The sequence below is a fragment of the Drosophila ficusphila genome, unplaced genomic scaffold (assembly GCF_018152265.1).
Source record: "Drosophila ficusphila isolate 14025-0441.05 unplaced genomic scaffold, ASM1815226v1 contig_791, whole genome shotgun sequence".
In the NCBI taxonomy this organism is placed as follows: domain Eukaryota; kingdom Metazoa; phylum Arthropoda; class Insecta; order Diptera; family Drosophilidae; genus Drosophila; species Drosophila ficusphila.
The window spans coordinates 3,957,097-3,972,075 of NW_025064737.1; the positions used below are offsets into that span (position 1 = coordinate 3,957,097).

The 14,979-nt window shown below is 44.8% G+C and overlaps 5 protein-coding genes across 5 annotated transcripts; 1 reads left to right on the forward strand and 4 right to left on the reverse strand.

Moving 5' to 3' along the window:
- The first annotated feature begins 1,506 nt into the window (after positions 1-1,506).
- On the forward strand, positions 1,507-4,442 carry LOC108098534 (ankyrin-2). Its single transcript, XM_017201515.2, is given in 5 exon segments — positions 1,507-1,856; positions 3,410-3,655; positions 3,714-3,918; positions 3,988-4,178; positions 4,181-4,442. Coding segments are annotated over 5 exon segments (1,029 nt in total). The 5' UTR covers positions 1,507-1,517; the 3' UTR covers positions 4,229-4,442.
- Positions 4,303-5,824, reverse strand: LOC108098532. Its single transcript, XM_017201513.2, has 2 exons — positions 5,525-5,824; positions 4,303-5,460 (listed from the first exon to the last, which is right to left on the reverse strand). Exons 1-2 carry the CDS (start codon positions 5,754-5,756, stop codon positions 4,505-4,507), a joined length of 1,188 nt encoding a protein of 395 aa, XP_017057002.1. The 5' UTR covers positions 5,757-5,824; the 3' UTR covers positions 4,303-4,504.
- Positions 5,825-6,642: 818 nt separating this feature from the next.
- Positions 6,643-8,191, reverse strand: LOC108098650 (omega-amidase NIT2-like). Its single transcript, XM_017201726.2, has 5 exons — positions 7,997-8,191; positions 7,605-7,942; positions 7,359-7,539; positions 7,060-7,293; positions 6,643-6,994 (listed from the first exon to the last, which is right to left on the reverse strand). The coding sequence occupies exons 1-5, from the start codon at positions 8,004-8,006 to the stop codon at positions 6,903-6,905; spliced, it is 855 nt and encodes a 284-aa protein (XP_017057215.1). The 5' UTR covers positions 8,007-8,191; the 3' UTR covers positions 6,643-6,902.
- Positions 8,192-9,525: 1,334 nt separating this feature from the next.
- Positions 9,526-11,318, reverse strand: LOC108098497 (odorant receptor 82a). Its single transcript, XM_017201416.2, has 6 exons — positions 10,958-11,318; positions 10,707-10,902; positions 10,313-10,658; positions 10,140-10,244; positions 9,929-10,081; positions 9,526-9,871 (listed from the first exon to the last, which is right to left on the reverse strand). The coding sequence occupies exons 1-6, from the start codon at positions 11,259-11,261 to the stop codon at positions 9,821-9,823; spliced, it is 1,155 nt and encodes a 384-aa protein (XP_017056905.1). The 5' UTR covers positions 11,262-11,318; the 3' UTR covers positions 9,526-9,820.
- Positions 11,319-12,731: 1,413 nt separating this feature from the next.
- LOC108098494 lies at positions 12,732-13,723 on the reverse strand. Its single transcript, XM_017201414.2, has 2 exons — positions 13,644-13,723; positions 12,732-13,575 (listed from the first exon to the last, which is right to left on the reverse strand). Exons 1-2 carry the CDS (start codon positions 13,656-13,658, stop codon positions 12,820-12,822), a joined length of 771 nt encoding a protein of 256 aa, XP_017056903.1. The 5' UTR covers positions 13,659-13,723; the 3' UTR covers positions 12,732-12,819.
- Positions 13,724-14,979: the final 1,256 nt, after the last annotated feature.

A 14,979-nucleotide genomic window follows, 5' to 3' on the forward strand; every position in this document is an offset into this window, starting at 1 on the left:
TTAAGTAAGCAAGTTGCCACACACACACACACACACTTGCACTCCGGATCTTACACACACCGAACGACGAGGCAGAAAAGTTTCAGTTTCGGTGAATTAAGGACTTTTTTGGAGCTCCACTTAACCGCTGGCGGCGATATCAGGGTAAGCAAAAAAGTTCAAATCCCAAACAAACTACCCACATTGCAACAATATATATGTTCCAAAGCTGGACATACTTCAAAGAGTGTATATACAGTAGAGTCCGCTATAGCGACTTTCAAAATACCGACGATTTCGTCCTTCGTGTCGTGCCGATCACTGATAAATACATAAATTTGTTGGTATTACTTCGGTGTGTTTTTCTCTGCACGTCGCAATATCCGGTTGAATTGTGAAAATATTTATATTAGCCCATTCTTATATAAATCGAGAAGGGAAAGTAGCATCGGCAAGTGGAATTTTTTAATACCCCTGCAATCATCACAATCGCTCACCGAAATGCATGAAGTCTAAACAACATCGAAGCTTTGACTATGACAAGAAAGGAAGCTTGCTTCGGCAAGCCGAAGCCTATATACCCTTGCAGCCATCAAATATGTCGAACAAAATACATAAAGGCTTAACAACATAGAAGCTATGACGTTTTTATACCCTTGCAGAGCAAAAGGGTATTATAATTTCAGTCAGAAGTTTGCAACGCAGTGAAGCAGACACCTCAGACCCCATAAAGTTGCTGAAACTTTACCAAAATGTGTGTAGTTATTGCACGCAGTATATAAGTCGGAACGAGCCGGATCGGCCGACTATATCGGATAGCAGCAATACGAGAGTACGAAATAAAAACTTCTCAGGCAGCTGTTTTTGATCGGATCGACTTGATTTCTTCCAGATGGCATTTTCTAACTGCTATTAAATTTCGGATTAAATTTTATCAAAATCAGATTTCTCTATCATATAGCTCCCATAGGAGAGATCAAAAAATATATATATAAATAATGGAAAAAAATTATAATGTCGTTGTTTTTAATCTCACGAGCATGATTTTTGGAACATCAATTTTTTCAATACTCTTAAATCGAGAAAAAAATTCCAAAAATCTTTACCTACTACAATTCATACCTTTCTCGTTCGTTAGAAAAGTAGGGCCATATTGTTCAAATTTTACCAAGGATCCCTAATTTTTTTCAAAATGAAATGTAGCCTAAAAAACTTGTAAGTTATAAAATTTATTAGAAAAATAAAATAAAAAGGAGTTTAAAATCTTTAGGGGGAAATAAAAGTTTCGGCTTGCTGAAGCTAGCTTCCTTTCTTGTTTTTTAATTAAAAAGAATTGTTTTACTCAACAATATATATATATAATACATTATTATATATATAACATATAGCAATGTACATGTCGAAAGCATTATTACCCCAAAGCCTAAAGTTGTGTCTGGGTAACCATAGCGATTACAAAGCTTGTTATTTTTTGTATGAATTGATTGAAATTGGAAGGAATGTGGCCAATAATAATGTGAAGCCAGGTGACTCGTAGCATGTCCGAAGTGGAGACAAACCAAAGTGTCGAAAAGGTGGCCAATAAGTTGGGCCAAGAGGAACTTGAACTTCCTTGGCCCAATTTCGAGTCGCGAGTTTGCAATCCTACCGTCAACAGTGTCACACTTGAATGGTCCACTTTGCAAAATGCATTGGTCTACAGGGTGGAGAAGTTCCACAAACGACTTGGCTGGCTGCAGGTGGAGTGGAGCAGCAGCTCACCAGTGGATGTCACGAATCTGGAGGAAAACTTCGGCTATCGGTTGCGCATAAAGGCATTTCGGGTTTCTGAAGACGGGAGGCGCTACGTGGCTTTGGCTGTCTCCCCAGACATAATTGTAATAAACAGAACAACAGCTTAGCACTGTTTAAGCTGGACCTGTCCTATAAAAACAAGTTATTTATCACGGGAAGGTGTTATTGGTCCCATTGCCCTTACATGTTTTCATTTAAGGCTTCTTAACGTTGAATTATTAGAGATTAAATAAGCAAAATTTGTTTGGCTATGACAAAGAATCTCAAACAACCCTGTGCTTTAGTAATCCGAAATTTATATAGTATAACAGCTAAAAAAGAAAGGCAATTTACTCCAACTTTATTCCTCAAGCTATAGGGAAGTATATGCTAACAAGGAATGCATTTACTTAGATTTGACTAATAATTTTAAAACCAGGTATATGATGTCGAGCAACATGCAGAAATGCGTAACAACACCGAAGCTTTGACGATTATCTTTTAGTTTAATATAGATTTTTAGACCTTTTATAAGGAATATGGTATAGTAGTCCGATTTTTATAAAATTTTGTTTTTGATTCAATAGTAGTTAAGAAACTCAATACTCCAAAAATCTTGCTTGAGTGATAAAAATCAATGACGTTATAATTTTTGTTTCACTAATTTTAAATGGATTTTTCGTCATAATATATTCATCCGGTTTTATAGAAATTTAACCTAAGAAAGCACTATTTGAAAAAAGTCATGTCAATAGAACTTTATTTATTTATTTTGTTAGTTTGTTTTTTGTTATCACAAAGATCAAGTTTTTGGAGTCTCTTAACGCGCTCGTCGAATCGAAAAATTCTTTAGCAAATAAATATAAATAACTAGAGGTCCTGTGCCCGCTTCGCTGGTCAACACAATTTAACAACATAATAGTCAATGTTGCACGTCCAATTCCTATTCGTCTAACAGCAGGCATTATTTCAAATTGTTTAAGCTCGCTCTATTTTTTGTTTAAATATTTTTTTACCGACTTCATCGATACACAAAATCAACGCAGCTATGATCTTTTTTTTTACATACAACATTGTGTACATCTGTTGAGCCGCTAGCGACTTTTCCAGAAGGTTTTCCCAAAATTTTCTTATGCTTAAACCTTCTTCTGGTTCTAAGCTATCTCCCTACCAATTTTCAGCCAAATCGGTCAAGCCGTTTTCATGTGATGCGATTGCGCACATATTTTGTCTCCATTTTTATATATATAGATAAACAAATAATACAAATAAATAGGGGATGGGTCCATAACACATTTCAGTAACCTTATCTATATTTCATATTTAAATACACCAAGCTTAAGCAAAAAGTGCAGATAAAAATCGAATACCTAATATAGGTCGTTAGAAATCATTATAGATAACAATATGAAAAAAATTAGTTCTTATTTTTGATTAGAAAATTTGAGATTCAATTTTAAAATTTAAATTCAGATTTAAAATAAATTTCAGTGAGAGACTTGTAAGAAAATATTGTAACGATTGTAACGTCCCCAAAGTGTATACCTGACTGAGACCAATCTTAGGGAAAGTGAGCAGGTACCCTTGCCCCTAACACTATTATCTTTATTGGCATTTCTTCGATTGAGTAAGACTTGTTCTTCTACTCGCAATCCAGGCTTGCACGACGGCAGCTTTGCCATCGACCAACTGCCTGAACCGCGCCATCAAAAAGGGGCAGCAGTTTCTGGTGAAGCGCATGCTGCGGCGGCGACCGAGCTTGATAGAATACCCGGCTCCCAATGGGCTTCTGCCGCTGGCCAATGCGATTATCCAGGGCGAGATGTGCATCATAGACGTGCTGCTCTCGGCCGGCTGCAGCGTTCATCTGGGAAGCCCGGCGAGCGGGCGGACTCCGCTGCATGTTGGTGAACGCTCGAAGCTCTGCTCTAATCGCCCGTCTTACGATGTACTCCTTGCAGCTGGCCTTCTTCCACGGCCACCTGCCGTCGGCGCGCATTTTGCTGAACAAGAAGGCCCGCCTGGAGGCACGGGACGCCAACGGGATGACCCCCGCCCACTGCGCCGTGGACGCCGATCAGCTGGAGATGGTGAAGTTCGCCCTCGAGTCGGGGGCCGACGTGGAGGCCAGGGACGTCTGCGGCTGGACCCTCCTCATGCGCGCAGGTGAGAGGCGAGGGGCGGGATCTGGAGGGGCTCTGATCAAATGGAATTTTAACTGGCTTTCGGCCGCAGTGGTTATGAACGCCGGCCTGGAGCTCATCAAAGTGCTCGTTACCCACGGCGCCGACCTGGCGGCATTGGACGGCGTTGGGCAATCCTGCACCGACTTGGCGAAACTTTACCGCAGGCAGGAGGCGGCGGATTACTTTGACAAGGTGCAAAAGTTCCGGCTGGAAAAGTCTGTCGCGACCGCAGACGCGATGGCGAAGGCACAACTGCAATAAGTCGCCACACAAAGGAGTTCCTGGCATAAAGTAAGCGAAAAACGGAGGAAAGGCTCTAATGAGGGTTTTGAACAATCGCATTTTGCAAAGGAAAACTCTTGGCTTTAAATGTTTTGGGCCTTACTACGGAAACGGGGCTCCATGCTGTGCTGCTTTATTAAAAAGGCTTTGGTCCAGTGAGTTCTTTAATTTTAGAATTACTTTCGCTACAAACTAATACATACTCTACTTTATTGGATTGGATACCGAAAGCGTGCATATGAATATTGTGCAATAGAGAAGGCTAGCTGTGTTCCTTTTTAAAATCAGACACAACTCATGGGGTTTACCGTCTGGAAACCACACGAGTATATGTCAAAGAAGTCCTGGTTCTGCTTGAGGCCCAGATAGAAGACGTGCTCGGCCAGATCCTTGCCGAACTCGCAGAAGTTCTGGGCGTAAAGTGTGAAAAATATGCGCCTGTTGTCGAGGTGGTGCTTCTGGAGGATGCCGTTCTCCTGGTCGTAAATCTCTTTGTTCTGCGCCGGCGAGCTCGTCCAGGCGCTGTAGTCTATCCAGGCGGCTCGGAAGCTCTTCAGGTAGATCACGGCCAGCATCCTGGCCTCGTCGAGCACATTGACGAACTGCGGCAGCCGCAGGCACTCAACCTCCTCCCGGAAGCGGGTGAAGTCGCGCTGGCGCTCCCGGATGTTGAAGAGCATCATGTACAGGTGCACGGTGAACGTGGAGTAGTAGTAGGACATGGGCTTGTTGCGGCTCTGGTAGAGGTACATGCTCCAGTCCAGCATGGTTCGCTGGACGCCCAGCTCGAAGGTTGAGTTCTGCTTGCGGTGCAGCTCCAGGTTGCGGACGTTGTGCTCGTAGCTCTCCCGGTAGATGCGCAGGTCCCGGTACTCGCGGCTCAGGTCCGCCGCGTGGAAGTAGACGCGCGGCGTCCGGAACTTCTGCTTGTAGGTGGCCAGCTTGTCGAGGACGGGGTTCGACTCGCGCTCCTTGTGGTTCCTGGCCACGAAGCGGTCCAGGATGCCCAGGAAGTCGTCCAGCTCGTGGGAGCCTCCGCCTCCGAGCATGTTCTTCGTGACTATGTAGCCGAAAAGGGGCTTGAAGTACTCGAATGTCTCGCGGTAGCAGTCATCCAGGCCGCGGTGCGAGTTGCAGGAGATGAAGAAGTCCATCAGCTTCTGCTTGGCCTCGAACTGCTCGGGGTCGTTCTGCAGCTGGGTCAGCAGCTGGATGAGCTCGCCCATCTGCGGCATGTGGCCTGGGATGGGATAGGGGTTCTGGCATTAGGCGCTGCATCGACCGCTGCATCGACGTCAACATACCCATGATCGAGAAAAGTGGCCGGTTGCGGCTGCAGACGTAGTCGAAGTAGTTCTCGCAGGCGTACTTCTCGGGGTTGATGGAGAGCCTCAAGCGAGCCGCCAGGCTCTCGAGCTCCTTGATCCGCAGCTCCGAAAGGTGGCGCACGTAGCCCACCTGCGACTGCCCACTGCCAGGCCAAAGCCCCAGAACCAGGGCTATCGACGCGACACACGCAAGACTTGAGACTGCCATTGTCCAACTCCGGCTGCGATTGCTCCCAATCGCTGGCTCCAAGCCACTGTGGGGCCAGCTGTGGCCCCAGGCCCATCGGACCCTCGGCGGATGTCGGGCTTCGGCGCACAGTGGCACGCTACAGCGATAGCGGGACAAGATCTGTGCGAAGCTGGTACACAGAAAGAAATTATCTAGATCGATAGTGTGTTTACTCGTAATCCTGAAAATACGCTCATATGTACAAACAAACTATACAATTTTATTTATTTATTTTATTTTATTATTTTCCCAGGGCTACAAGCTATTGCTTATTTATTATTGCCCTAGTCACATTGAATTTAAATTAACATATATATATGTATGCTCAAAGTAACTTAAAATTATCATTTAGACATTTAAAATTTAAAAAGGCTTTGCTTGAATTTAAGATCGAATTAATTTTAGTTTTTATTTACTTTTTCAATTTTAATCTTATTTTCATTTTTAATATTATTTTCATTTTTATTTTATTTTCATTTTTAATTTTCGTTTCATTTTTAACCGCTTTTGTCGTTGTTTAGTTTTAGTTTTTTTAGTTTTAGACATGTAAAAACAAAATTCATATCTATACCAGTCGCAATTGAACGATTTTTTCTGCTTTGCTTTTTCAGTTCTAACAAAACTGTTTTATTGAGTGTAAGATAGAAATTCTTTAAAACTTGTTTTAATTATTAGTACTGCATTGGTATTGGATTTTTTTTAAAACAAGTTTTATTTTTTTATTACTTTTTGTCTGTGTAGGAAGGGCTTTGGCAAACTCAGAGTGATTTAAATACTTATCTTAAGGTGCATACCCAACGTCGAAACAAAATTTGACGAATCGACGAGCTTAATACAAAAACGGAAATAACTAAACTAAAAATAATTTAAAAACGGATTTTCAATTTATTTTCCCAAGCCGCCTAAGCACGAACAACTGCGCAAGAGAAGACTTAAGCAAATTTTCCCAGTTCAATTTCCCAGTTAAATTTCGGAGTACCACGGTATGGATTTAATCCGGCTTTAGTTCCATTTCAGTGGCTGTGCCAATACGTATTTCCGACGAGATAAGCATGTCAAGCCCTATCAGTGAAATTCACTCCCGCTGTGCTCGAGAGCGCCTTGTTTACTTATTTGGGGAAAATATTACAATTCGGATCTGGCCGAGGCGTAGACATCAGTGCGCCGCTGCTCGAAGATGGGGATTTGCCGCCGCACTTGCTCGACCATGTCGAAATCTGTGGATGAGCGAGCGGTCAGCGTGGATCATTGCGGATTACGCGCGGTTGAGCGGAGAACTCACCGATTTCCTCGACGATGAACTCGCAGCCTTCGCCAGCCTCGCGCTGCACCTGTGCCCAGGGGTTCACGACCATCGAGTGGCCGTAGGCCACGTACCCCGACATGTTGTTCCTGGCGGGCGAGCAGGTGACCACGAACACCTGGTTGTCGGTGGCCCGGGCTCGCTGGAGGAGCTCCCAGTGCATCGGACCCTGGCAGATGCAGAAGGCGGACGGGTAGACCAGCATGGAGCAGCCTGGGGGATACGAGAGGGCTTGACTTTGCTGGGACTGCAGTCTGCAGAATGCGAGTGCGGCTCACCCATGTTGCGGTAGATCCTCGCCAGCTCCTCGAAGCGCTTGTCGTGACAGATGCCGATGCCAACCTTTTGCTTCCCGATCCGCACCACCGTTGGCTCGGATCCAGGCGTCAGGACAGCCGCTTCGTCGAACTGCACGCCGCCGCCGTTTTCGGGCTCAATGTCCATGGTGAAGAGGTGGATCTGCGGACGAGGTCACTCGCTCAGACTCGGAGGTCACTGGCCCTCTTCTGGCACTTCTGGCTTACCTTGCGGTGCCGGCCCACCAGGCCCCCGTTCGGCGCCCACACGGTGCAGGTGTTGTACAGCTTGTCGCCCTCGCGCTCCACGATGCTGCCGCCGATCACGTAGATGGCCAGCTCGCCGGCGAGCTGAGACAGGGCGCGGCAGGTGGGACCGTCGGGCACTGGCTCGGCGAACTTGGGGAAGTGCTCCTGCCCGTACGGCGCGTTGAAGCTCTCCGGCAGAACGGCCAGTTCCAGCTGTGGGTTGGCCGCCTTCAGCTGCCGGACGACGTCGACCGCCCGCCGCACGTTCTCGGCCACCTCCGGTCCCACGGGGAGCTGCAGCAGTGCGAGTGTGAGCCCTGCGGAAAGGCAACTTGGCTAAGAGGAACCCCCGACCTGCTCAGTCGACTCACGGTTGGCCATTCTGTTGAGTGAAGGTAGATGCAGATGCAGGCGCAGTGACAGCCAACTGCTCACTCTACGCCGGCAGGCTGTGTTTTTATAGGAGCTTATGCCTTTATGTGGTCACTGATCACTGATTGAAATGCAGTCAGAGGTTGGCGAGGCACTTGAACCCCCCTTAGATAAGGAACGGGCGCATATATTGGGAACATGGTCGTTAGCACGAGAGCACTTATTGGCGAAGATTAGAACTTGAATCCGATTCACGGCATCAAAACAAAAGCGAACTATTTAAGTAAATGTTCCTCCTTGAAAGTCTAAGTGCAACGCACTATTGGAAATTGGTATTTATACTATATAAGGCGCCAAAATATCTAACTAATTTGCGGAACGGCATTTAATTACTTCTTTAAGTGTTTGCATTTTTCCCCATAAGTTCCCATTAGTTAAAAATTGAATCCGAATCGTACTTTTCATTTGAACTACAAGATTTAGTAAAGGGTCTTACTGGTAGTCGTACGAAATCGAACAACCAACACCTTACTGCGGACTGCAGTGACTCGACATTTTGCACTCAAATGAAAACGAAATAGGAGGGAACGCGATAGTCGAGTGCCTTGACTTTCAGATACCTATTACTCAAATAAGCAATGCCAATACCCAGCGGGAAAAAGATGTGGAAGATATGCCATTTTCCAGAGGTTTCTTCATACAAGCGGAAGGGCAAAAACCTCCTTCACCCCTTACATTTTTGCCGTCTCTCCTTTCAAAATACACGGGGGTGACACACAAAAGTAAGGGGTGAAGGAGGTTTCTATGTAAAAAACCACAGGTTTTTGTGTTTTGTCAGAAACCCACCCTTATTTAGCGGACCGAAATTATCAACTACAACCCCTACGCCTGCTAAAAGAAGCAGGATTTCCAGTACTCTTAAAACCTAAAACCTACTTCAAAAACCTACTTCTCACTTTCCCGCTGGGTAGGCATGCCAACGGTGAATCTCGATGTCCATATTGACAGCAGGGTGGTGGGTGTAATAGTAGTAGTGTAATATTCTATACATTTTGCTCGATTTTCTATAAAGATTGGACTACCATACCGTACAGCTACAATAACAAGAAAGGAAGCTGGCTTTGGCAAGCCGAAGCTTATATACCCTTGCAGTCACCAAATATGTCGAGCCAAATACATAGAGACTAAACAACATCGAAGCTATAGTATGTCGATTTTTCTATGAAGTTTCTCTATATTCGACGATAGTTCATATGACAGCTATGTGATATCGACGTCCGATTTTTATAATTTTAATTCGAATTTCAAGAATTTCAAAAATTAAGCTTTTCTGATGAAAAACAACGATGTTATCATTTTTTTCTATATACATTTTTTGATCCTTCCTATGCCAGCTATATGATATAGCTGCCGAATTTTCTCACCATCTGGAAAGCAAGTCAATATGAATAAAAACAACGGCGTGATAATTTTATTTCGACTTATATACAGCGTGCAATAACTACACAACTTTTGGTAAAGTTTAAGCAAGATTGCTTTGAAACTGAGAGACAAGTTGACATAGAAACAGACAGAAGGATCGATGTCCACGTCGAGTTCCATTCAGATCGCGATGCTGATCAAGAATAAACATACTTTATGCAAACTTTAGACTGAAATTACAATATCCTCTGCAAGGGTATAATAATTTGTTTTAATATATATACACATTTTTTAGTATACATTTTATAGGTAATGGGCTTTTAAAACCTATTGAGAAACAGTTTTGTTTGTGTTTTTTTTTTTATTTCCGACTGTCTCAGTGGAGTTCGCTCTTAAGACAATTACTCAATAGATTTGATAAGTGTTATCAAAGATAAAGCAGTACGGCATATCTGCAACTAAGAAATGCAAAAGCCACAACACTTTTGATCAAAACTCATATTAATTACCCCAACGAAATTCGCCAGAGAGGCAACAAAGAAGCCGGCCCTGATAAGAACTTCCTTTTGAGATTGCAAAATGATTAATGACAAGGATTTTCTCAGTTTGGAGGATGCTAGATGCCAATTTGAGAGCCGAACCGCAACATCCACCTGCAGACTCTACAACAAAAGTAATGTGAGAAAGATAGTAGTAATACAAATGGTTTCTGAGACCCACCTCAGCCTTTATAATTTCGCCGCCATAGCAGTATATAAACAATTGCAGCATGATGGAACCGAAAAACGATGCGTACAACAAGAGATCCATAACGGAGTCCATGTTCTGAAAATAGAGAACTTACTCTGCTGTAATCTTTTCCCAGAAAAGGGTAGGTTAGTCCTTCTACCCACCGTCACTAGCTGATATATTATCACGCCCACTTGCAAGGACGTTATGACGAACTGGCCAAATACTGTGGGTGTGTAAATCGATCGCAGTTTTCTGGACAAGGACAGCAGTAATACATGATAGTCCACAATTGATTTCAACGCCGCTTGAGTCTCCTTTTCGAGTAAAGCGAACTGCGAGCCAATGATCTCTCCTTGCAAAGTTTGAAAGTGGGCTCTGAGATTAATGGCGAACGAAATGAACAAACCGTCGACGGCAGATGCGTAGGCGACAACGACAACTGTGACTAGGACGGTGTACAGAAAACAAACTTCGTATCCGGGACTGTTCACGTCGTTGAATGGGAACCTGAAACGGACGAAATTATTACACCCAAACAGGATAGGGATTTCCTACTTCATCGGCATGGGCAGCTCCCTGATGTAGATTGTGCCCCGCCAGCTGCTAGCCACAATTTTCACGATGGGTCCCAGCATGAAGTAGAGCCCTGTGAGGCCGCAGGACAGGCAATAGGCCTTTCCCAGGGAGGATGCCAGCTTGTTGGCTTTGCCCACGAAGTCCGATCCTTCCCTGTTCTCAGGCCCTTGGCTAGCTGTTCAAATGTTGAGATACGCTTAGTTTTCATTAGTTTATTGTGGGCTACTTACTTGTCTGGTGCATTTTCCTGAAGCGCCAAATCATTTCCCAAAAGTCCTGCTTGTGCACCAGAAATGTGCTGATTTTTATGACCGTTAGCATGTTGGTGAGCACTACGCTCAGACAGGCTGTGACCTTCTCCATGTCATTGCGGTTGTGGACAACGTAGGAGATCAGTGGATACTGCGCCGAAATCACGAACACCAAGGAGCTAATGTGCTTCAAACTCAAGGCTCTGTCCCCTGAGTCTTCCACATTGTAGCTGTGTCCCATTGCCCGCAGGCAGTTCTCTTGCAGTTGAAAAAGACTGGTCATGACTCCCCTTTGTGAAATGTCAAAGGATTCGGCGAGCTACGCGTCTTATATATGATTTTTACATATTTTAATTACATTATTGATTGACTAATTATTTGTTTTGACAACGGTGCATCGAAAACTCTGAACTAATAACCATGATTAGCGTTGTAAAAACAATGTGCTGACACGATAATTACGTCATTAGACGTTTTGATTTGAAAATTGCTAGCTTTCATTAACGATATACATATGAAGCAAGACCAATTTGTAGCCAGCTACGAAATTATCTGAATGAAAGTTCCAGATACTTTACCCATCAAAATTGTTCTTTTTAAACTGTTTTATTTAGCTCATTCTTGGGTCAAAATTAGAAATTGAAATTTAAGTACCTCCCTGTTGTCAGATTGATCTGAAATTTGGTACACACCTTCAGTTCCGATGACAATACAATATAGTAGTATCAATAACATTGTAAATCCAAGATGGCGGCCGCAAAATGGCGGATAACGTAGGTTTTATCAATCCCATTAATATGGGTATCAAATGAAAGTTCTCAACCAGTAGAATACAATGTACTATATGTAGCAAGCAGCCCTATGTACATATACCTATTGTTAAGCACTGCTTGGTAAGCAGTTAACGTTATTGTGTATCCCTTAAGTTAAGTCATCCTTTATGTCCCCCTTACTCCTTTAAGAAACACCATGTAAACCCATCTCTAAGTATGTACGTCTCTCTCTTGCACATACAAGATTGGGAAATAGGCTAAGCATGAACAGAGATGATGAAATAAAGATCACTTTTGCTGCGACCACTGAAGAGAAAAGACCCTGATTGTATCACTACATATATAAAATTAAAATCCAAGATGGCAGCCTCTACAAAATGGCGGATAACTTAGGTTTTATTAATCCCATCAATATGGGTATCAAATGAAAGTTCTCAACCAGTAGAATACAATTTACTATGCAAAATTGAACCGCCGCTACCAAATGGTTTTTATACCCTTGCAGAGCAAAGGGTATTATAATTTCAGTCAGAAGTTTGCAACGCAGTGAAGGAGACACCTCAGACCCCATAAAGTAATGGGTTTTTAAAAACTATTGAAAAAACAGTTTTGTTTGTGTTTGTGTATTTTTTATTTCCGACTGTCTCAATGGAGTTCGCTCTTAAGACAATTACTCAATAGATTTTATAAGTGTTATCAAAGATAAAGCAGTACGGCATATCTGCAACTGAGAAATGCAAAAGCCACAATACTTTTGATCAAAACTCGCCATTTACGTAATTTGACATTAAGCAATTCATTTAGCTTCCACAGAAATTAAAAAATTGATGGAAAATTCGCAAAGCAAGAGATTAACTATGTATAGTACTTTATCGCTTTAATAATTTGAACATAACTTCCTCTTCTTATGCATTTAATTGCGGATTAAACTTTAAAGGAGATGGCCTCTAAAGACAATCCAAAAAGAAAGCAACTTGTAGTTAAATTCAACAGCAATTTATTTATTATTAATAACAACAATTGTCACAGGGCACTGTGAAGTCGGGTATGGGGAACCGGGCTCAACGGTTAGAAGTTGGGTGGCAGGTACGCATTGCCCGTGTGCGATCCGGCGGAGCCGGTGGAGACGATCTGGCCGGCGCCAGTGCCGCCCAGAGCGGACCCGGCGTCGCCGTGTCCCTCGCTGCCGCCCAGGGCTCCGATCACGGAGGTCACGGGGGCCACTCCCTCGTCGGTCAGCTGGCTGCTTCCGCCCAGGGCGTCGTACTGGGCCTGGATCTGCTGCTGGGCGTGGGCGGCCTCCTCGTTGGTCTTGTACTTGATGAAGAAGACCTCCGGCTTGCTGGTGGAGCTGGCCTGCTCCACAACCTCGGCCTGCACGTCGCTCTCGCCCTTCTTGCTCAGCACGTAGATGACGGTCTTTTCCTCGTTGGCGGCGGGGCTGATCTTGATGGTCTTCCTGTTGTTGCGCTGGGGCGACTTGATGAAGACCACGTTGTAGTTGCGCTTGGGCACGCCCACGGTGATGTGGCGCTCCTTGTAGTCCTCGGCCTCCTCCGGGGCGGAGTGGATGAAGAAGCGCTTGGACACGATGGCCTGCTGCTGCTGCACCTGCTGTCCCTGATTCACCTGTTGCTGGAGGTGGTGGCTCTGCACGGCCGGCTGCTGGTAGATGGCCTGTGGCTGCGCCGGGGCCACCTGGGAGGCACCCTGGAAGAAGGAGGCGCCGCCGCTGGTGGTGCTGATGCCGCCGAAGCCGGACGGGCCTGGGTTGTAGTTGTAGCCCTGGGGCGCGGCCAGCGCGACTGCGGAAAGGCACAGGACCTAATGGGCAATAAGAGGGGATTAGTTCGGTAACCAGTCGACGTCACTATTTGCCCATTCCGCCTTACAATGAATCCACGCATCTCTGGGCTTGGTTGAGCTGGTTGAGGGGACTGGGGCTAGGTTTGACTTCCTTGGTGGTTCGCAGTGAACTGTATGACTTCTGAAAGGCGAGTGCCGCTTTTATACATAACTCACTTTTCGAACTCCGACGCCGGCACCCGAAAGTTAATAGGTGAAGTTCAGCAAAAGAGTCATGGTCCACAGCGAAGCAGGCAAAACAAAAATCACAGCCTCCATTTGTTGCATGTTCATTGTATTTGTTTTAGCCCGCTTCGTCTTCTGCTGCTCTTCTTTGCCATTCACCTTCAAGCCCCTTCGCATCCCTCATTAAATGGCGAGACTGGCTTGTAGTTGCTGGCAATACACGGCCAATTAGCGTGGTTCCCCCAGCAGAGTCTTTTGTTGTGGCGCTTAATTGTTAGCCCCGATACCCCGATACCACGATACCCCGATACTCCGGCACCCCGGTACTCCATTACGTTGCGTTTGGCCAGCGACCACGGCTGCACAGTGCGACGATTAAGTGGTATTAAAAGTGTAATTGCATAAGCACTAAATCGATATTAGCTGAGCAGGGAGCTCCACATGCTGTGGATACGGATTCCGATTCGAGTTCGTCGTAGGCAAAATGCCCATTTCCATTTCCATTTCCATTCCCAGTCCCAAGTCCCGGTTCCGGATAAGCCATGTCCGAAGAAGAAGCCACCTCTGATGCGCGTTGTCAGGCTTAATTAATGGCCCGTCGAGCGCAGTGTTCGCCGGGTATTGCAAACCGATCGTTTCTTCAGCGGCTGCAACTCGGTTCATTTATCATGTCCAGCGGTCAGTCGGACTTTCTTGATTATGTCTTCAGCGCGTTTTGTTCACATTTATGCACTGATGTTTTCGCAGAGCTGAATATGCCGTGCCATTGAACACTTGCCGCCGGTGTAATGAGCCGTTTACTTGGCGACCTGAAATCGGGCTTTTGAGAAGACCTAATGAATATCTTCGCATTTCCAGCTTAGACAAAATCGATTTCGAGATGGGTCGGTGCAAACGCTTTTTCTTTGGCCGCCGAACAAAGGCCGCTGAACATTGCGAAAATCGTGTGTGTAAGTCGGCCTAACAAGTTCTGGGAAACATCATTAATGACGTGCGCTTACATCCTCAGCATTATTTGTTGGGTTGCAGTGAAAATATTCAGCTTTCTATCTGAAAACATCAATGGTTTTTCGGTATATTCGGGCATCGACTATTGACAGTGGTAAAAGTGTTTTCTACATTATTGCGAGATACACCACAAACTGACAAAAAACATTAGCGGTTTGTTTCTTTTCCAATTAAAAAGGCAAACAATTC